The sequence below is a fragment of the Schistocerca gregaria genome, chromosome 2, assembly GCF_023897955.1.
Source record: "Schistocerca gregaria isolate iqSchGreg1 chromosome 2, iqSchGreg1.2, whole genome shotgun sequence".
Lineage (NCBI taxonomy): Eukaryota > Metazoa > Arthropoda > Insecta > Orthoptera > Acrididae > Schistocerca > Schistocerca gregaria.
Genome location: NC_064921.1, coordinates 798,201,184 through 798,224,336, shown reverse-complemented (window position 1 = coordinate 798,224,336; position 23,153 = coordinate 798,201,184). Strand labels below are relative to the sequence as shown.

At 46.0% G+C, this 23,153-nt stretch overlaps 1 protein-coding gene across 5 annotated transcripts in view; it reads left to right on the top strand.

Moving 5' to 3' along the window:
• Positions 1–23,153, top strand: part of LOC126335075 (BMP-binding endothelial regulator protein) — a 643,298-nt gene that overhangs the window by 484,512 nt on the left and 135,633 nt on the right. For all 5 annotated transcript variants that reach the window (XM_049997957.1, XM_049997959.1, XM_049997960.1 and 2 more), the window contains one exon: positions 10,059–10,150. In XM_049997957.1, coding sequence (XP_049853914.1) covers positions 10,059–10,150 — 92 coding nt within the window. The remainder of the gene's footprint in view (positions 1–10,058; positions 10,151–23,153) is intronic.

Sequence of the window (23,153 nt, the reverse complement as noted above, 5' to 3'; positions counted from 1 at the left end):
TGTCCCAGGTAAGAAGTCGCTAATACGTCAGTGTACTAACTCACCTTCTAGACTTCCTCTTTCCATTCACAAGCAGTTTTCGTTTCCACATTAAAAAACAGCGCCACAGAATCGAAAGAAACTGATACACCTGTAACTGACGCTCACATGACCTTGCACGTTGTCTGCTGAATATGCTTACTATTCACAAACTTTTCGCCAGGGACGACAGAGTATCGCTATATGTGAGGGCTTAAATGTTGCTTGCAAGTACCATTGCCCATCCAAGGACGAAACTTAAAACATTATGCAATTTTGATATTGCTTGAGAGTGACGCTGTGAAATGAAGGGTTAAAATTAAGTTTACATATTAATAAGATAGAAAAGAGTTTAGATTTATAGGACCCTAGCGACAATTCTGTCCAGGAGGGAGTGCCTCAGAAAGTTATCAAGCCTGTCGCTCTTCGACAGCTTTCATCCTGTCTACTACTACTACTACTATTCGTAATCCGAGGCGAGAGCCTCGGCAGTACTTCGAGCGTCTCACCCTCAGGTGGCGGGATTCTAAATCTACTTCAGGTTAATTTACATAGCAGCGTGTGTACATTGTTCTTACTATCTAGTATTAACGTCTTATTATCACTTGTTTTCGTGACACTCCGCTAACTATACTTCTAGTCTTATTCTGTCTTTCTCTGTCTTCGCCTGTGCCGCTGTTATCTGATCTGCTATAGATACTAAAGTCATTTCCCTCGCTAGTATTCTCCTTCGAATTATTTTTTGCCTGTGCTCATTGCTACCTGCTCTCTCGTCGCTGCAAGTGCTCTGCTCTTTATGCAGTGCTCTGCTCTGTACACACAATCGTTGAGATCGGTCCATAAGGTTTGGTCTGTAAGTGCACTAGGTGAAGTGCATCGTCATTCCTTCGTGCTCGATATCTTCGTTATGGGTGAGTCAGCAAGAGAGCAAGACCATGTGCAGTGTGCACCAGGATTGGTTCTGTGCAGGGAAATGTACGAATGTGACCTACCGATAGGAAACCCGTACAGTGTCTATTTAGTAGCTCCAGAAGAATTATGGATACACGAAAAGGACAGAAAAAAGGAAGTAAGTGATAAACCACGACAACGTATTGGTAAAAACTTTGATAATTCAAATGGTCTGTCAATGATCACCACAGATCTCCTAACAAATATGTAAAGCAAAACACTGTTATGTATTTGTCTTTCCCCTATAATATTTTCCCCCTCCGACTCCCTCTCATACCATGCCGTTGGTTCCTGAGGTCTTAAAACATGTCCTACCGTTTTGTCCCTTCTTCCAGTCAGCATTTTGCACATATTGCTTTCCTCGCGGATTCTGCAGCGATTCTCTCTTCATTTCTTGCCTGTTCAAGAGCGCATTTTTTTTCCGTTCTTCCTGTCCGGTATTCCCACAGTGCGTGGTTCAATGTAGCTCGGCGATGAAATAAAGAACGAAGACATTAGACAAGAGTTACAGGTATTTAACACAAACCAAAGACGATATAAGAACATAAACTCGACTATTATGAGCACTTCTTACGAATGGAAGAGTGATGTGAAAAACTCTTTGTTGTAGAAACCGACTTGTTCGACGCCCAGAGATGAGAATGGTGGATGACCTTTGAATTCCTATTTCAATTTCAATGGAATGCACTATACGGTTCCCCGTGAAGATTTTCAGTAGCAGACGATTTCTCATCGATGTATACCAGCAAACGACCTCCCTCCTCAGATGTTCAAACGTGTGTGAAATCTTATGGGACAACTGCTAAGGTCACCAATCCCTAAGCTTACACACTATTGAACCTAAATTATCCTAAGGACAAACACACACACCCATGGCCGAGGGAAGATTCGAACCTCCGCCGGGACCATCCGCACACTCCATGACCCCTCACCTCGACAACTGAAAATAAAGTTCTGTTAATTGCGAGAATCAAGTGTTAGAACTGCAGCTACTATGGGCTCCAGTGTTGAGTTGGCAGTAATGATAGTGGTTTAGGGACATTAGATGCCTGAGGCTGGTAGCGGAACGCCCGGGAGCGTGTCCCAATAGCGACTTGCAGTGGGCAGTATTTATTGTGGCTGTTGTACGGCGAGGGTTACGGCTGCGGCCTCAGCGATGTTATCTGCGCAGCCCGGAGGACTTTCGCCTCGCTGCCTTCCACCTGCTGTTCCGCCTGGCCCTTCACTTTGCGTAACGCCGGCCGGCGAAAGCCGCACTCTGCCGTTCCGCTCGGTGCTGCGAGCCGCGCTGGGCGCAGGTGTACGGCCGCGCCGGCCCTCTGCCGTTGCCCCATCACACACAGCAGGCCGGTCCCGCGGGGCTCCCGGATCTACTCACCGCGCCCACAGGTAGCCTCCTACTTCACCCAGTAGAGTCGCTCTTTAGGTGGGCATTCGTGGCGACACTGATTTTGCGGATGGAGGCTTGCGTCGAAATGGACATCGATAGATACAGCTGCGAATATCCGCAACAATAATTACATTCTGATGAAATTCAATATCAATATCACGATTTTTATCTAGTGTTGATTTGAAGCGATTATTGTTGGAAGATATTCTTCCTTATACACTACTGGCCATTAAAATTGCTACATCGCGAACATGACGTGCTACAGACGCGAAATTTAACCGACAGGCAGAAGATGCTGTGATATGCAAATGATTAGCTTTTCAGAGCATTCACACAAGGTTGGCGCCGGTGGCGACACCTACAACGTGTTGACATGAGGAAAGTTTCCAACCGATTTCTCATACACAAACAGCAGTTGACCGGCGTTGACTGATGAAACGTTGTTGTGATGCCTCGTGTAAGGAGAAGAAATGCGTACCATCACGTTCCCCACTTTGATAAAGGTCGGATTGTAGCCTATCGCGATTGCGGTTTACCATATCACGATATTGCTGCTCGCATTGGTCGAGATCCAATGACTGTTAGCAGAATATGGAATCGGTGGGTTCAGGAGGGTAATACGGAACGCCGTGCTGGATCCCAACGGCCTCGTATCACTAGCAGTCGAGATGACAGGCATCTTATCCGCATGGCTGTAACGGATCGTGCAGCCACGTCTCGATCCCTGAGTCAACAGATGGAATCGTTTGAAAGACAACAACCATCTGCACGAAGAGTTCGACGACGTTTACAGCAGCATGGACTATCAGCTAGGAGACCATGCCTGCGGTTACCCTTGACGCTGCATCACAGTCAGGAGCGCCTGCGATGGTGTACTCAACGACGAACCCGGGTGAACGAATGCCAAAACGTCATTTTTTCGGATGAATCCAGTTTCTGTTTACAGCATCATGATGGTCGCATCTGTGTCTGGCGACATAGCAGTGAACGCACATTGGAAGCGTGTATTCGCCATCGCGATACTGGCGTATCACCCGGCGTGATGGTATGAGGTGCCATTGGTTACACGTCTCAGTCACCTCTTGTTCACATTGACGACACTTTGAACAGAGGACGTTACATTTCAGATGTGTTACGACCCGTGGCTCTACCCTTCATTCGATACCTGCGAAACCCTACATTTCAGCACGATAATGTATGACCGCATGTTGCAGGTCCTGTACGGGCCTGTCTGGATTCAGAAAATGTTCTACTGCTGCCCTGGCGAGCACATTCTCCAGATATCTCACCAATTGAAAACGTCTGGTCAATGGTGGCGCAGCAACTGGCTCGTCACAATACGCCAGTCACTACTCTTGATGAACTGTGGTATCGTGTTGAAGCTGCATGGGCAGCTGTAGCTCTACCTGTATACGCCATCCAAGCTCTGTTTGACTCATTGCCCAGGAGTATCAAGGCCGTTATTACGGCCAGAGGTGGTTGTTCTGGGTATTGATTTCTCAGGATCTATGAATACAAATTGCGTGAAAATGTAATCACATGTCAGTTCTAGTATAATAATGTTCAAATGTGTGTGAAACCTTATGGGACTCAACTGCTAAGGTCATTAGTCCCTAAGCTTACACACTACTTAACCTAAATCATCCTAAGGACAATCACACACACCTATGCCCGAGGGAGGACTCGAAACTCCGCCGGGACCAGCCGCACAGTCCATGACTGTAGCGCTCCAGTGCTCTCGGCTTATCCCGCGCGGCTCTAGTATAATATATTTTTTTGTCCAATGAATACCAGTTTATCATCTGCATTTCTTCTAGCTGCAGCAATTTTAATGGCCAGGGGTGTAGAAGACACTATTCGTTTACTTTTTCTTTGCCGCAACGTGTTTCAGCAATTTTTGTGCTGCCCTCAATGGAACTTCCTTATTGTTCCGTCTTACATGAATCAAGTTTTACGGCTGGTAGCTTTGTAACTACCACACATTTTACATAACGATTTGATTTTTGATTCTGTAGCCTTTTTTCCCATTATTTTTGACGTCTTTATACACTTATTTTCTTTTGTTAGCGGAATTTGTTATGTTTACACAAGCATTTCTATTTATTTTTGTCACAAAACTCAAGGTTTCAACCGACTTCTATCTTGGAATAATAGGCCTTCATATTATTTTCTTTTTTCTTCAGTCTTTTTGTGTGTTTGTGTGAAAAGGGGGGGGGGAGGGGTAGAGATCACTACTTCAAATATTTCCAATGGCTCTGAGCACAATGGGACTTAATATCTGTGCTCATCAGTCCCCTAGAACTTAGAACTGCTTAAACCTAACTAACCTAAGGACATCACACACCTCCATGCCCGAGGCAGGATTCGAACCTGCGACCGTAGCGGTCACGCGGATCCAGACGGAAGCGCCTAGAACTGCACGGTCAGACCAGCCGGCGCAGATCTGCGTACTGACCACAGACTCCTTCTTTCCGCATCCGAAAGACGCCGCCGAGCCGAGTATCGCAGTGGTTAGCCCACTGAACTCGCATTCTGAAGTACGAGGGTTCAAACCCGAGTCCGGCCATTTTGTTTCAGATTTCCCATGATTTCCCTTAATAGCATAAGGGGGTTTTCTAGTCGAAAAGTTTCAAAAAATCGATTTCTAAGCATATTTCGTACGTTATATTATACGAAAAATGTGGGTGAAAGCGTTTTGCCCGTAAACGATTGCATGTAGGCGAAATACACGATCGTTGCAGCGGCAGTCCCGCGTCATCGAACGCCTACGGACGGCTCTCAGAGGCATTCAGACCTATATACGAAGACACATAAAATAACAATTTACTGGAAAGATCTGTTGGCGGAACACTCAAAACTCTACAAGTCGATAAATTCGCTTGTTTGGAAGCTTTTCCCAAAACACACATATTCCGGTAAAGAAGTAGTCGAAATTGCAAACAATTTGTCTACAGTTATACTCAACGACGGCTTCATGCGAGTCGCACAGACAATGAAGTCATGGGCAGTCAACTTGGCAACACGTAGTTCGAATTTTGCAGAAGGCGCAACGCGGACCGCCTCAGAGCACGGCGCGTCTACGGCCAGTAAAGAAGTCAGATCTGCGTCCCGGAAGGAAGCGGTGATGAGTATCACAGGCCGATGGCAAGTCCCAAAAAACCGACAAAAGCCCTTTCCAAAGTGAAAAAATGACATTTTTCAGTTTTCAGAAGTTCTGATCGTAGCCTGGTCCACGCGCCTAGCGGTGCATGGCGTGTATTACGATCTTAGGCGACATTTTGTTCAGAACACCTTAATACTTTTGAACACAAAATAATTTTTTATACAGATAAAAGATAGATGAATAAAACGATATAAGCGTGGTTTAATTTATCTTTTGATTTTACCTCAAGAAAATGTTGAAAATTAGGTAAAAATCGGACCTAAAGATCAGAAAAGCCCCTTAAGTCAAATGCCGGGATGCTTCCTTCGAAAGGGCACGCCGGCTTTCCTTCTCCCTCCTTCCCTAACCCGAGCTTGTGCTCCGTCTCTAACGACCTCGTTGTCGACGGGGCATTAAACGCTAATCTCCCTCCATTTCCTCCGATTGACGCCTTTCGGAAACGATGACACGATGGTCGGTCGGTCGGTCCCGATTGGCCCGTCTGGGCCAGAACGCTGAGCTACGTCGCTAATGTCATTTCTGCTGCACCTCAGTACCTATGGCATAGACAACTCTTTCCCATTCCCTGCAGTGCTTCTTCACGTATAGACAAAGGGTCGGTCAAAGCGAAAGCTCCATCACTTTACAGCCTGTTACGCGTCTGCCTCGGCGGTAGCCTCAGCCCCTACGGCGCGGCTGGCCGCGAAGTGTTCAGCGCGGACCCTCCGGCCAGTGGTCAGCGTAGCGGAACGCCAGCCGGGCTCCCAGCTTCTCGCGATGTTTCGCAACCGTCCAAACCGCTAATTGCGCCAATACTTCTCGGGCGCGCCACCTGGTTCTAGGGAGGCGAGCGCGCGAGGAAAGAACGCCGTCGTAATGTACTCCGACCACAACGTCAACAAAAGGTTTCACAAACTCTCGCAGCTGCCGGACGGCCCCAGTTAAGAGCGAGTGAGCGGCCGGGCTATTTTGCAGACACCGCGACATGAGCGCTGCAGAGGTGCTGCCGCTAACAGCACTCGTCTGGAAACTCTGCAAAGGGTCTGCGCCGGACAGGACAGGTGTTGAAAGGCGGGCAGGTGTCCGCAATCTGGCCGGCCATCGCGCTTGCCGAGGAGCTCCGCTTGCAACACAAACAACGCGGGTCGCCCTGCTACACACCGGCTCGCTTTCCTCTACACGGCTTAATTTCATTTGTACAACTCCGCTCCTATCAGATGACCTTTGAGGCTCGATCCAACTTCTTTTCCATTGCCCCATTTTCTATTAACAAAGCCTCGACGCTGTAATCTAAACGACCGTTCCCTGTTAGTCTCACCTCTGAAAATTAACGCAGTAGAATAACCAGCATTATCTTTGCCACGTTCTGTATCCCACTTCGTCCATTCGCGTAACCGGTTAAGGACCACACTCGCTAACAAGCATATGAGTAGCAACCACAATCATACCATCATAACCTTTATTTGCGGGTAAATATACTCGTATGTCCCATTTTTGGACATTGTAGCATACGTTCAGGGTTAGATCACTTTTGGGCCTTCGCAGTTTCCGTATTTAAACTTACATGTTTACAATGAGGAAAAAAATCGCAACACCAAAAAATAATTAATGTAGAGTAATGAAATTTTAGGAATCAATTTCTATATGTAAAATATTTATGTGATTAACAATGCAAGATCATATGTTAATGTATGAGCAACACACGCCATTGCAAATGTGAAAGGCTTGTACATTAATAACCGGTGTATCCACCAGAATGTTGAATGCAGACAAGTAAACGTGCATGCATCGTATTCCTCAGGTGCCGGATGTCAGTTTGTAAAATGGAATTCCATGCCTGCTGCACTTTGTCCGCCAGTAAGGGGACGGTTAATGCTGGTTGTGGATTACATTGGAGTTCTCGTCCTATGGTGTCCCATATGCGATCGATTAGAGACTGCTCTGGGGATCGAGCAGATCGTCAAGCTGAGTGCTTGTCCTCAAGTGGCTTCCACCTAACCAGCACATAGCACTCACTGACACCGAAGCAAAACCAACTTTCACCAGAAAACACAACAGACTTCCATCCTGTCCTTCAGTGAGCTCTCGCTTGACACCTCTGTAGTCGCAAACGGTGGTAGTTGGAATGCAGGCTACCGAGCGTCTGGCACGGAGCTGTCCTTGAAGTAACCGATTTGTAACAGTTCATTGTGTCACTGAGGTACCAATTATTGCTCAAATTGCTGATGCAGATGAAATACGATGCGACAGAATCATACGCCGAAGACGACAGTCTTTCCTCTCAGTAGAATCACCTGGCCGTCCGGAGCCTGGTCTTCTTGCCACCGCACCTTCCTGTGACCACCGCTGCCAGAAGTCATGTACAGTGGCTACATTCCTACCAAGTCTTTCTGCAATATCGCATAAGGAACATCTAGCTTCTCGTAGCCCTACTGCACGACCACTTTCAAACTCGACGAGGAGTAGATAATGGTATCTTTTTCACCTTAAAGGCATTCTCGACTAGCATCAATTCACCAAGTCCAATCTCAAAGGTAACTAACGCATACAACCGTTACAGCTATCAACTTCAGTTTATATCGCACAACTCCATTCTGGAGCTGCGCTTTTATTTTCCATCAGTGTATTATGAATAAGATGGAATAAAATGTTAGTCAATCTGTTACTGCTTCCATACTAATGCCGTTCGGTTATCCTGATTTAGTTTTTTCGTGCTTTCCCTAAATTGCTCAAATCGAATTCCTGCATGGTTCCCTTGAGAAAGACAAGGTCAAACCCCTTCCTCTTGACATCCCCAAACTCGTGCACCAATTTCAGTGACTTCATCGTCGACGATACAACAAATAGTAACATTCCTTCCTTAGTATTGTTACCACTTCCACGTGTAAAATCTAATGCAAACTTCTGATTGGTGACACCAGAAAAAAAATTACAGTACTATTAAGTAGCGGTGAGTTTCAGTATCGGCTATGTGGACGTACTTAGTCTTTCAAATGCAAAAACGAGCGTTAGTTCCCTTGTAAGGAAAGTAAGCGCATAACACGTTGCCGTTGAATTTCCAGAAACGTAGCTTTCTGCTCTCTCTCATTTGTAACACTGTAACAATGTGTCAGTGTCCATACGATAGTTATTATACCGAGTTCGATTGTCGATGCGGCACACAGTTTTGGTCTTCCAGGAAGTTTCATTGTTAATTCTGTTAGCTATGATTCTAGTTGCTGTTGGTCTTGTCTAATCTTGGAAAATTTTAATAGGTTTGAACCTTAAGACATTTCCGGCACTAAATTGCCAGTGGATATGTAAAAAATCAACTATACGCTTCAAAATTTGCAAAAAAAGACAACCGATTACAGTGCTGCAACTCTAAATTGTTGTATTCCTTGTTACACTCTCACTTTATATTTCGTATTGCTTTTACATATTACACCATTTTCTCTGTGGAATGTTATGTGAACTGCATATAAGTTGTCCTTTATTCTGTTAAAAGTAGTGTAGTAGCATAAGACCTCTTCTTTACCTTTTGTTTTTTTGTTCATGGGGTTCATCTTATTTCCTACAGTAAAAATGGTCATTTATGCGTAGTGAGTAATTCGAGAACTTTCATCAGATCAACATCGTTCCTACCATTATAGTTGCGCTGTTTCGAAAAATAATGAAATTTTATTGGGAGCACCTGTCCTTAAAAACTAAGTCAAATTTTATAACCCTACGATACAAAATTCATGTTCGCTTACTAAGTGTGTACGGAAAATTTTCTTTACTTTTTTCACCATCTATTAGTTTGTGCGTTACCTTGTGATGGCGAGAGTATTAGATCACGAAGAGAACCTATTATCGTCCTAGAATACTTTGGGACTGTTCTATCTAATGAGCGAATACAATTTTTTTTAATGTTTATACCGAGAAACAAACTGACATTTTCCCGTAAATAGTTGTAGGTGTCACATAAAACATGCGACGAGCAATATTTATTTGGTGTATCTCAACGGCTCGTAGCAGGCTTTGATTTGAGAGAAACGTGCCCGTTTAAGGTCGACTGTTTTCCTAGTAACACTCCAGACGACAGCTTGAAATCAGCAACAGTACGTTGCTTATCTGCATAGAGAGTAAAATAGCTTCATAATGTCAATAACACTGAATTTATAGAAAAAACGTGGTTTGTATATGATACCAACGTTAAAGAATATGAAAATAATCCTTAAGTACATTAGAATTATTATCTACTCTTAGGCTTTCTATTGTTCCACATAACCAAGTTAATGTTGTCAGTTATCAATATCATTACAATAAATGCAACATTACCATTCATTCTTGGACCACTTCTACGAGTATATAGAATCTAAACTAGTATACTGCATGCTTTCATAACTCAACAGCTGAAAAACGTGTTGTGTTAAAATGAACGACGGTGGGAACTATCAAAATATGTGTGGCGTAAACAAAATGATAGCTACTCACTGTGAGAATATCACCAACTGGCGTAACAGTTCCTGGAATACTCTTACTTAGTGGAGAACTTCTTTAATATTTTTGACACGCAGTAATCCTTTGTTGCAGGAACGACACAGACGTGCGAAAATGAGGGCGAGCCAGTGCCGGCAGACGCCATCAACGTCGTGGGCGTCCACTGCTTCTCCTGTATGTGTACGGTGAGTGGAGACTACAATGCGTCGTACAGCGACGAACTCTTTTGCACTCTTGTGACAGAGCGTCTTGCGGCCTTTTTGGCGAATACTAACTTTTCGCGTATTTTTCGAAACTGCCAGCAAAATACTCAATCGTGCACAGACAAATAATATAATATTGTAAATCAAAGTTTTCAAGAATCTAAAGAGAAATATTACATATGTTGCTTCCTTCACTTAAACGTTGATTGATATGAGAGTTGCAAGTGCACGATAAAAAAGTATTCAGACCGTAAACTTAATTTTCATACTAATAATTTCATTACTATTTTCAATAATTTAACAGAACTGTTTTCGGCCAACAAATAACTGAAAACTTACATGTCCTTGACCGTTCCTATACTTGAAACATCGCATACCTTCGCAAGTTTTAATGGTACCCAATGATGTATTTATAATTTGTGGAAATTTTGATCTGTCATGTGAAAACAATATAAAGTTCACAAGAACAATATCGTCGACGGCAGTACACATCTCTTACGCCTTTTGTCATGTTGCTTATGCAACACTGCAGAACAATTTACTTGTTGAGTGTACGTGTGTGTGTGTGTGTGTGTGTGTGTGTGTGTGTGTGTGTGTGTGTGCATGCTTGTTTGGGAGAGAAGAGAGAGAGAGAGAGAGAGAGAGAGAGAGAGAGAGAGAGAGAGAGAGGAGTCACTTGCCATCTTTCCCTTGGTATTTCATTATGATTATAGTTTTACAATAGGTACATCCTTACTAAAATCATTTAATAAGTGCAAAGACCAAGCAAGTTCTCAACAGGTGGTATAGTACTTCGTTCGTATGTGCTAGGGCGACTTGGCGTCATCATTCATAATTATTTGCCTGAACTTTATCGAAGTGCCGAACGAAATCAACAATAATAAATGTACTATAGGTGGTCATAGGGTTATAATAACTTTTCAAGTCCACTTGATGATAAATGTACTGGTCTGCTCGTTGAGGACGTAATAATGTCATCACCCGATACCGCTTTCCTCTGTCCCAAATTTCACTCCACTTCAGCATTTCCTTGCTGATGAAACTGCATACCCTTCTGGTAGCTGAAAGCAACTACTCTAGGCGCAGGAGCTAGCAGACGAGGTGGCGCGGCGCGGGCCTCAACTTTCACTGCTGCTGCTCCCGGATCATATAGCTGTAAGGTGTCTACCGCGAGCGCCCGCCACGTTAACGCGCCTCCACTTCACGCTACATTTTGCCAAAGCCTGTGACTCATTTAAAGAACTAGAGAAAGCACCCGTATTCCACAATATAAGGCAGTACACGACGTACAAAATCGTGCAGACTTTCAGACTTAAGTGCAGGAGTTGACTAGTGATCCACATCTATCGAACATAAGCCTCCAGTAACTCAGCCAATGTTTTGTGGTCCCAGATATTAATGGCAAGGAACGAGGTACTGCAGGACTAAATGCACTCTTCCTCTGATTCCATAGGACTACGTTTACTGGCTCCAATTACAGAACGTGGGGGCCTTATCACCATACTGGATTTTCAGAGTCAGAGATCAAGTAAAGCAAGTAAATCTTTCCAGAAGCTGAAAGGTAGTTTGGACTCTGCAGTGCATTGATAGGCAGGTACAGATGGAGGTGCTATGCCGTTGCCATTCTCTGCTGAGCGAACTGTCTTAACCAGTTATTTACAAGTGGACCTATAGCGTAAACGGACCGACCAAGACCCAGTTTGCACTTCTCACGCTAAAAAAAACATTGTCAGAAGCGAAAGTGTAGTTGGAGACAAAAAGCGTCCTAGAATCCAAGGGGGCTAGAACACCAGACCGTTGAAATTGTACTGAGACATCCATTGAACCACCGAGCCGCTTCATTTGTTTCTACGGAACCCTAAACATTTTTGTATTATCGAGTGCCTAACCCGACCTATAAACTTCGATGTGGACAGATACGTAGTATTTTACACAGTCGATAAGAGTGGAAGAGACACTGACCTACATAGTATAGTGGCAACCTAACAATTACAAACAGAAAAGTTATAGGAAAAAGGAGAAAATTGCCTACTCCTGTTGTGATTTTTGAACAGTGTATGTGTTATTTCTAGCTGAAGTTTGTTATAGAACTCAGCTAATCTTTCTCTTCTCTCATTCTTATTACTGACCCCATATTTCCTCGTAGCATCTCTTTAGTTCCTTCCCCTACCCTGGCGTTCCCATCCCTCATATTTACGTTTCCGGTTTCCACGCTGAGTGCCCATTCAAACCTCTCATATAGTCCCCCTAGCTATTCATCTTTTGCTTGTGGTGTCGGCTTGTATACCTGAATTAACGTTATCGGTGTTCGTTTACTGTAGATTCTCATGAGAGTGATTCTATTACTGAATTTTCAAAGTAGCTTACTCTTCAATGTAAGTTCCAATAAGTAACGAATCCTTCTCCCGTTGCTGTTGATATTACCCTATATTAATCTAACCATATACTCTCATCTTCCTTCCATTGCGTTTCACTGACCCCCTACTATACCTAGGTTGAGCCTTTGCATTTCTATTTTTACATTTTCTAGCTTCGTTACCACATTCTAGTTTCTGACGTTGTGCGCTCCGACTCTTAGAATCTTACTGTTTCATTAATGAAGTTCTAACATACTGATGGGTTATTCATTCTTTTTCTCTCGGTCATTTCCCGGACAACCGAATGGGGGACAAATCTGGAATCTTTGGCAACGGAGAGATCGTCATGACGCTTTTTCAGTTACAGGCTACATGTCGTGTGGATACACATGAATTTTTATTTAATGCAGCGGTTTACATTTACATGAATTTTATGAATGCGTGGTTTCTTTTCTTTCTGACATGTCCGAAAGAACAGACACCACGCAGAATCCGCTGCTGTGAAACATTGTATGTAAATTGAAGGTTGATTACTGACGTCAGCTGCACTGGGACATCACGTGGAGGCAGCGGCGACGAGCGAAAATTTGTACAGGACTGGGATTCGAATACGGGATCTCCTGCTAGCTAGGCAGGTGCGGTAACCACTGCGCAATCCGGGACACAGCGTTGTCGCGACTGCACGGACTGTAGCGGCGCGCCTCACGGCGAATAGGTGGCTCTCGCTGGGCTGCGGGGAGTAAGCAGAAGATCCCGGGTTCGAATCCCGGTCCGGTACACATTTCTCGCTCGTCGTCACTTGTTCCGTTTAATGTCCTTCAATTTACATGTATTGGTTTACATTGGCTTCTGTATCCTTATGTTTTTGATCACTGCTGAATGTTCCGCCTTTTAGGGGCAGTTCAAAAAAATGGTTCAAATGGCTCTGAGCACAACGGGACTCAACTGCTGTGGTCATCAGTCCCCTGGAATTTAGAACTACTTAAACCTAACGAACCTAAGGACATCACACACACCCATGCCGGAGGTAGGATTGGAACCTGCCACCGTAGCAGCAGCGCGGCTCCGGACTGGAGCGCCTAGAACCGCACGGCCACCACGGCCGGCTCTTAGGGGCAGTATCCCAAGCCCAAGGTAAAGAGGGTACCCTCAACCTCTGCCAGCTTTTACGTCCCCTATGACTAAGCTGTTCGTAGAACGGGGGTGACTGCTTATGCCGGAAGTCTTCGATCGCCATTGCTCATGTTTTTTATTCAGAGTGTGTGGCCGATATCAACTCAAGACCTACGACTTCCTAACGACTAGTCAGAGACGTTAGGCCTCGTCCACAGAGGCTTATTTGTATGCTTTTAAAATTCTAACTTAGTTCTGTTGGTATGGGTCCCACACACGTAAGGAATATTCTTCAACGCATCGCACGAGTGTTTCTTGAGCAGTTTTCTTCACTGATCCGACCGATGAACCGCAGTCTGCTCCATGCTTTACCTACGGCTAAGCCCTTTCGTATCCCTCTAAGCTGTTACACGTTGGTATCTGCGTTATATGACTCATCAATTGTTACGCACTGATATTGTTGCCACGGCTGCTTTGTGAATTTTCCATTCTGAACGTCTTAATTTCCGTCCTGAATAAAGGCTTCCCCTTCACCCTAACTCTGTTGACAAATTAACCGGCCTTCATGCCTTAGCTGGCGTCTATTTTTGTTAACATCGCATAACTAACGCACACAGTATGTTCAGCTTATAAAAGTGCAAGGTCAAAACGTGTTAGATTATACATCTCGGTAACAGCATTGTGTAGATATGAAGGCCTATGAGAAAACCAGGTACGTATGAGATGAGGTGCTAAAGAAAGATGTCGAAGATTAAATGGACTGATGAGATAGGAAATGAAGAGTTTATCCACAAAGCTAGCCAGGAATGGAATGTGTCAAAACACAGATATGATGATAGGACGTGTTTTAAGGTGCGAGGGAATAACATCCGCTGTACCGGAGAGAGCCGTAGAGAGCCGTAGAGGGCAAAAACTGTAAGCCAAGAGAGTAGTTGGAATATATCCAACAAATAATCGAGAATGTTGGGTGGAAGCTCCAACCTGACATAAAGGGAGGTGGTACAAGAGAGGGAGTTGTGGCGTGCGACATCATATGATTAATGATGAAAAGAAAGAAAACTTATCCATACAGAATAGCTCTTCTGTCTTGCTTTGGCTGAATTCATGTTTTAGACCCCTCTAGCCACGGCTTTTACGTCTACGACAAATTTAATGAGCGAGTCGATATACTATGGAAGAATACTCAGCTTGTTGAATAGAGACCAACATAATACCGCATGGGCATGATAGCAAAGAACTACGTTGAGCATTGCATCAGCGTCGGAAATATTATGGCCGGCCGATGTGACCGAGCGGTTCTAGGCGCTTCAGTCTGGAACCGCGAGACCGTTACGAGTGCAGTTTCGAATCCTGCCTCGGACATGGATGTGTGTGATGTCCTTAGGTTAGTTAAGTTTAAGTAGTTCTAAGTTCTAGGGGGCTGATGACCTCAGATGTTAAGTCCCATAGTGCTCAGAGACATTTGAACAATTTTTTTTCATACAGAGGCATTTCGTAACATCAGTGTGGCCACCGCGATTAGGGATATACCACAGGAAACGATATTTCCGGCAGTTTTGCGTGTTGTTTCCAAATCCACTCTCTGTTCTTTGATTACTGTAAGTGACCCTGCATTGCGCCGAAACGCGTTTCAAACGTAACCTATTACGTCGTTGTTTTTTTAATGAACCGGATAACGCAACACAGCTCATGCAAAAGCGTTTCTGCTCGACAGCCTATTTAAACATTATTAACGACTTTAAGCAGTCACGTTCTTTGCCGTAATGGATAAGTTTCCACTTTGTTTAATCTCGATACAAGTTCCGCGGGGAATTACAATAACAATTTATCTCGGTAAATGTCGGCAGTAACTGCCAGCTCCGCGCATTATAACGATCAGCGGTTATTTTTAATGAGTCCGTGTACAAGTGACCCAGAAGCTTAAACAAGCGAAACACTGATAATGGGTCCACAGACGAGGTGCGAACAAACTTGGGGAAACCGATGCGTAATTGATCTACAGTGAAAGGAGGGCGTTGCAGCCGTTACCGGAGGCAACGCGGCAGGGAAAGCACAGGAGAGGCGAGGAGAGGACGGCTGAGGAAAGCATAGCACAGGGCGGGCGCCGTGGGGGCGAGCGGGCGCAGCCAGCGGCTCCCGCAACAGGCGACGGGGCAAACACTGGCGTGCCGGTCGGCGACTGCGAAACCTCTGCTGCCACTGTCTAGAAACACACTGCAAAGATTCATCATATCGTGTTAACGGAGGTCCGGGCGTATCCCGACACAAATAACTAACACGGATAACAAGATTAAACACTATACGGGACATTGTGAAACAGGAGACAGGACAGCTAGTCAGTGTAAAACATTCCACAACAATTAAACTAAACGAGTATGTTGTGAGTGACAATTCACAATTCGGGAGTAGTTTTATCAATCACTTTCTAAATATAGTAGCAAAAACAGGACAAAATAGTTCAGTGGAAAAAGCAGGAGAATATATTAAGAATTTCATTCTACAAAACTTTAAACAACTAGAAGTAGCACCAACATACTTCACTGAAAATAATGCAGTTATAAAAATTCTAAAAAACAAAAGCTCGTGTGCGGTTCATGGAATATCAAACAGAATTCTGAGAAGTTGTTTTTACTTAACAAGTAAAAAATTTGTGATATCTGTTCTTTCAGACACATCATACACGCACATATAAGGTGATGGAGGCCAATGATGCCTTCAGTACCGATGCACAATAACGCGAAGAGCCCGATCGGGGTAGTCCCACATATTCTTGAATAGGGTTAAATCCGGGGACTGCGGAAAATTAATCCTGGTGCTCTTCGAAACACGCACATACACTGCGACGCGTGTGACGCGCTGTGTTGTCCTGCTGGCTAGGTGCCACCGTGCAGAGGAAAAAAACTGCATGTAGGGTTGGATATGACTCTCAAGGATAGATGCATACTTATGTTGATCCAGTGTGCTTTCCAGAATGCTTAGGTCACCCAGTAAATGCCACGGAAACATTCCCCCGTCCATAACGCTCTCTCCCCCGTCCTGGTCCCCTCCGACGATTGCTGCAGGGAGTTTGCTTTGAGACGCTTCACGCCAGTGAGCCTCTGTCCTATGGAGCGTAAAACGTGGTTAATTCGTCGCCACTCCGTGGACGTCCAGTTGCGGTATTGGCGCGCAAATTCCAGCCTTTGTCACGCGACGAATAGTGGTGAGCGCGGGTGCGTGAACCAGGAGCCTGCTGCGGAAATCCATACGCAGCACTGATCGCTGAACGGTCGTTGACGGGACGCTGTTGTTAGCCCCTCGGTTCATCTGGGCGGTCAGTTTATCAACAGCTGCACATTTGTTCGCCAGCGCCCGCCGGTGTGTCTGAGCGGTTCTAGGAGATTCAGTCTGGAACCACGCGACCGCTACAATCGCAGGTTCGAATCCTGCCTAGGGCATGGATGTGTGTGATGTCGTTAGGTTAGTTAGGTTTAAGTAGTTCTAGGGGACTGATGACCTCAGATGTCAAGTACCATAGTGCTCAGAACCATTTGAGTCATTTGTTCGCCAGCACACATCTACACACCTGTCGCTCACTCTTGTCGTTTATGGCCCGTGTGCACCACGGCTGCCGTGACTGGTTATGGATAGCGCCATTTCGCCAAATACGATGTACTTTAACCACGGCACCTAACGAGCAGTTTACAAACTTAGCCATTTGGGAAATGCTTCCTCCCTTGGCCCAAAAGCCTATGACCACGCCCATTTGGACACCAGATAAATCGCTCCGTTTCCGCATTACGACAATGACCCTCCATACTAGTGCTGCGACCGGTCGTCTGTGTGTGACAATTGCACGTTGAAGATAGGCACTGGTCACGTTAATGTGACTGGACCGTGTAAATAAAACGAGAATTAAGGGAAGACATTGCTGAAATTTGTTCCCTGCTACATGTAATTGGCTGACTACCAGTGAAAATGGGGAAAGAGCCAGTCACTGAGAGAACGTTTCTCAATAGTTTTATACACGGGTGTCAAAGATGCTTTTATGGAGACGTTGAGTCACAGTTTAAGAAATATATTAATTGAGAAATCGAGTTGTAATCATACTTATAAAACTGATTTACATAATACTGGAATACTGAAACTGGATGATCCAGCCACTCTGAGCTACATTAAAATATAGTACCCAGTATCTTGGATATAAATGAGAGATCCCTCTCGTTACGGACTTGCAAGCAGTTTCAGTTGACCTTCTTGTGGGGCGGAGGCTAACAATCTCAGGATGCAATAGACTCTGAGGCTCTCACAGACCTTATTAGCCAACTCCCCCGCCCATTTCTCGTTCTGGGGGACTTCAATGCTCATAATATCTTATGGGGCTCTACGACTACTTGCCCCAGGGGTCGCGTTCCGGAAAGCCTCATGATGTCCGAAGAACTGTGCATCCTCAACTCTGGTGCTCCCACTCATTTCTGTACTACTTCTGGGTCGTCGTCAGCTATTGACCTTTCCTTTAGTTCTCCAGCACTCGCAGATTCTGCACTGTGGGAGATTGCTTCTGATCTCCATTCTAGTGACACTTCCCCCTTTGGATTCGTCTCCTGGATGAGGCTGTCGCATTTCCAGTGCCGCCCAGGTGGCACCTCTACAGAGCTCACTGGACACTTTTCAGCCAGCTGGCTGTTTTGGAACACCGTGCCAGCGTCCACGAATGGGTATACCATGTTACAGCCGTGATCTCCCATGCTGCTGAATTGTCGTTCCCACGGTCCTTAGGTCATCCCAAGAGGCGTCCTGCCCCTTGGTGGACCACTGAGTGCCGCTCAGCCATCCGAGTGCAGCTCTGCGCCACTTCAAGTGTCGTCCCTCAGCTGAGAATCTTGCGGCCTTTCGGGTGGCAAGGGCCAAAGCGCGGCGAGTGATTAAAGAGAGCAAACGACGGTCATGGCAATCGTTCTTGAACTCCATCTCCCGCTCCACTAGTTCTACGAAAGTATGGGAAGCCATCAGGAGGATCTCCGGGAAACGCAGCCAACTACCTGTCACGGCATTGCTGCATCAGGGATGTCTCCTCACGGCGCCGATAGACGTTACCCAGAAGCTGGTCATGCACTTTGCGGAATCTACCGCCACTATTAACTGTGATCCAGATTTCTGCCGCTACCGCACTGCCATCGAGAGGGGTCCCAGGGCAACGAGACCATTTGGGATTCGTGCCAAGCACTTGCTTGAGTCCCTTGGTGTGGAGCGTGTGGCACCCCAACTCCAGGGTTTCACCCGCCTGCCTCCCTGGTTGCTCCAGAGTACCGGAGGAGCTGCAGTCCTGCGTTTGTTTTTACCTCCTTATTTTAGGATATTTTAAACCAGCATCCCGACCATGTGCCAGTATTTACGGATGGCTCTAAACAAGGGGACTCTGTTGGTTGTGCGGTTGTTTTTCCTGATCGAGTCGTCAAGTTACGGCTTCCTGCGGCATTTACCATCTTCGATGCCGAATTGTTTGCGATCTTGCGGGCATTGGACCAGATGAGATGTGTTCCCAGTCTTAAGTTTCTCATCTGTTCTGACTCCCTGAGTGCCCGTCAAACCATGCAACACTTGTACCCAGCGGATACGGTCGTCCAGAACATCCATGATGCCCTACTCCACCTGCAACGGCAGGGGAAGTAGGTTTCTTTCTGCTGGGTGCCGGGGCATGTGGGTATTAGGGGAAACGAACTGGCGGATGTGCCTGCCAAAGATGCATGTTCCCTTTTTCACGTTGTTGAATGGGCCTTCCCCCTCCATGCGGTTGCCTCCGTTTTGCGCTTTGTGTTATGCGTCAATGGGAAGCGGAGTGGCTGGCAGTCGGTGAAAATAAGCTGCGTGTGGTAAAGGCCACCACGCGGCCATGGCGTACGTCCTACCAGTCATACAGGCGGGATGAGGTTCTCCTCACTCGCCTCCGCATCGGGCACAGTCCCTTAACGCATGGTTTTTTACTCCGGCGGGAGGACCCCCCAATCTGCAGTGCTTGTGGCGTCCAGATTACTGTCCGCCACATTTTACTTGACTTTCCTTTATTCTCTGACCAGAGGGCGGTGGTTTCCTTGCCACCGGATTTGCCCTCTATTTTGCAAGACGACGAAACGACTGTGGTTAAGGTCTTACGGTTTTGTGTCCTGACCAATTTGTTGCCTCGGATTTTAGGGAGAGGATTTTAATATGCTACTGGGTGACTGGCTCACGCAGGTTTTAGGTAAGAGGTCCGCCAGTCACGATTAACTATTTGTTTCACTTCGATTTGTGTTCTCTTTTCCTTGTGTTTCCTTTTTTAGTGCGTTTCTTCTCCTCTTGTTTTGCCTCTGTATGTGAGGATTTGGAACTGCGTCAGGTCTGTCTCTTTTAGCCGTTCTCCTTGTTCGCTGTCCGTCTTCGTCCCTTCACCGCATGTGTTCCTGTTTCTACGCGTTTGGGCGCTGATGACCGTGCTGTTTAGCGCCCGAAAACCTCAAACCACACACACAATAACTGAGTAAAGAGTGGTATAGCGGTCGGGGAGGGGGGGGGGGGGGCTGCGTTTGAGCAGTGGAGGAGAGCGCTCAGCAAGAGCAGCAGCGACTGCGCAGGGTCGAGCACGGTGCTGCCCTGCATGCCTGCCGCCTGTAGATACCCGTCGCCCGGCGGCCAGTCTAAATTAACGGAGCGTAATTACGCATGCGCAGGACGGCGGACACGCATTCCAGCCACCGCCTCCCCCCGCTCCCCTCTTCTTTCCCCAGTGCGCCGCAGTAATCAACGCCACAGTACAAGGCGCACGCTGGACGGCCAACCCCAGACATGAATACTACAGCTGCAGCCGGTAGCATCTTCTCAAAGTGTATCGCGGCGGCGTGCCTGATAAAAATATCTTCTATTTTCAAGCCTCGTCATTTCGAATTGAAACCTCTAGCGTTCCACAGCCGTCTCTAGGAATAGGACTTTTGATGAAAGGGGTGGCATAATGGTGCAGTTATACTGGGCAAGCGGCAGCGTCTGAAAGCTCGTAAAGGGGCCGAAACGATGCACGCGCGTGAATGAGGGTCGCGCATCTTCTGGCAGCTCCGGCCCTCCATGGGACCGACTGATGTCACGCAGGGTGATGGGCCACCGTGGCGCCAAGTTCTGGAACTGCCGCTCCAGTCTCCCAGGAAGTGTCAGACATCCGCCTCCTTCCACTCGTTTCCCAGATGAGTAGTAGTTTTATAGGACATTTACTGTGCTCCAACGTTATGGTGAATTGGTAGATTTGGGGGAGGGGACCAAACAGCGAGGTCATCGGTCCCGTCGGATCAGGGAAGAATGGGGAAGGTAGTCGGCCGTGCCGTTTCAAAGAAGCCATCCCGGCAATTGTCTGAAACGATTTAGGGAAATCATGGAAAACCTAAACCAGGATGGCCGGACACGGATTTGAACCGTCGTTCTCCTGAATGCGAGTCCAGTGTGCTAACCTTTGCGCCACCTCGCTCGGTCCGACATTATGACGACAGCTATCTACTGGCCAAAACCAGCAAGGCCTCAGAACCTAACATCCTTCTGAAACACAACGGGCTATCCACAGAGTATTTCACATTTATAGATTTCCTGAACGCTTTTGACCACTTTCCCTCCGAAGTGGCTTGTAATCAAACTGGATGACTATGGAGTATTGTCGCAGCCGTACGATTGCATTCGCGATTTCCTGTCAGAATGGTAACAGTTATTAGAAAACGGCAGAAAGTCAACGAGTGAAAGAGAAGTGATAAATAGCACTTCCTAAAGAAGTGTTATACGCCCTCTACTGTTCTCGATCTATATAAAAGATTTAGAACAATCTGAGCAGTCCTCTTAAAAAGTTTGCAGACAATGCAATCGTTTACCGTCTAGTAAAAATATCAGAAGATCAAAACCAATTCTAAAATGATACAGACAAGATACGTGTGTGGTGCGAAAAGTGTCAATTGACTCTAAATGATGAAAGGTGCGATGTCCTCCACACGGGTACTAAAAGGAATCCGTTAAATTTCAATCACGTCATAAATAACTCAAATTTAAAGTTTCTCGATTCAACTAAGTACTTATGTTTTAAAATTGCTTGCAACTTATATTGGAGTCATAGCGTAGGAAATGTTAGGAAGAAGAAAAAAGACGAAAAAAGACTGCGTTTCACTTTACTTACGAAATGCAACAAATCTACTGCAGACTCTGCATACACTACACTTGTTCCTCCTCTTTTGGAATGCACTATCTGATCAAAAATGTCCGGACACCCGTACGCAATGGGGAAATTGACCGCCAGATGGCACGAGAGGCGGGATCCGTCAGTATAAGGGGCGGCGGGGAATTCTGTGTCATCACTGGAGAAGTAGTAACAGGGGAACGAGTCGGTCCCTCGAGCCAATGACTTCAAACCTGGACTCGTCACTGGACGTCACCTGGCTAACAGATCCACCAGGGACATTCCCGCCCTTCTAAAGCTGCGATTTGATGTGGAAGCACTAAGGAACGACCACAGGTCAACCAAGGCGATGCAGACCTCTTACATTGACGGACAGAGTCCGCCGCGCATTGCCGTGGGTGGATGAAGAAATGCCATTAAATCAGCGGGAGGAATCACCCTCTAGTTACTGTCCAGCTAGCTAAGTCACTGTGCGGAGCGAGTTAGAAAGAATGTGATACAGTGGTAGAACAGCTCCACCTAAGCTCCACATTTCTGTAATAGGTGTCGAGCGAAGCTCGGCATGTTGTAAAGAGCGAGTCCACTGGATGGTGGATGACTGGAAACAAGTGATTTCGAGTGATGGATCACTCTATATCCTATGGCAGTACGATGGAAGGGTTTGGTTTTGGTGAATGTCTGAAGAAAGTGACCTGTCGTAATATGTAGTGCCAATAACGAAACATTGAGGAAGTGATGTTATAGTATGGGGATGGTTGTCGTGCTCAGGGTGTGGTCCCCTTATTTAGCGTAAGAAATGCTAAATGAAGACAAATATTAATACATGTCATACCATGGGTATTCTGTAGCGCAGAGGAACAATTCGTTGACGATGAAGCCTTTATCAGCATGACAATTCGCCCTGTCATCTGTGAGGCAATGGTTTGTGGACAATAAAATTCCTGAAATGGACTGGCATGCCAAGAGTCCTGACCTGAGCCCAATGGAACACCGTAGGGATGAGTTAGAGTGTCGGCTCATACTCCACCGTCCAACATCAATACCTTTTCTATCTTTTCCGGTTTGGGCTCTTAACGAAGAAAGGTTTGCCATTTCTTCATAGACCATCGTATACCACGTTGAAAGTGTTCCCAACAGAGTTCAAGACATCATAAAGGCGAAGGGTGAACTCAGCCCATACTAATGTCCACTAATAGGTGTGGGGATAGTTTTGATCGCACAGTGTACTGCTGCACCGTATAGTACAGGCCTTTAAAAATGTTCGAGAAAGGGCAGCTCGCGAAACAGGGGAGAGACTGTTATGGACATTATAAGCACGTTGGGGGCAGTAATTAAAACAAAGGAGATTTTCATTGAG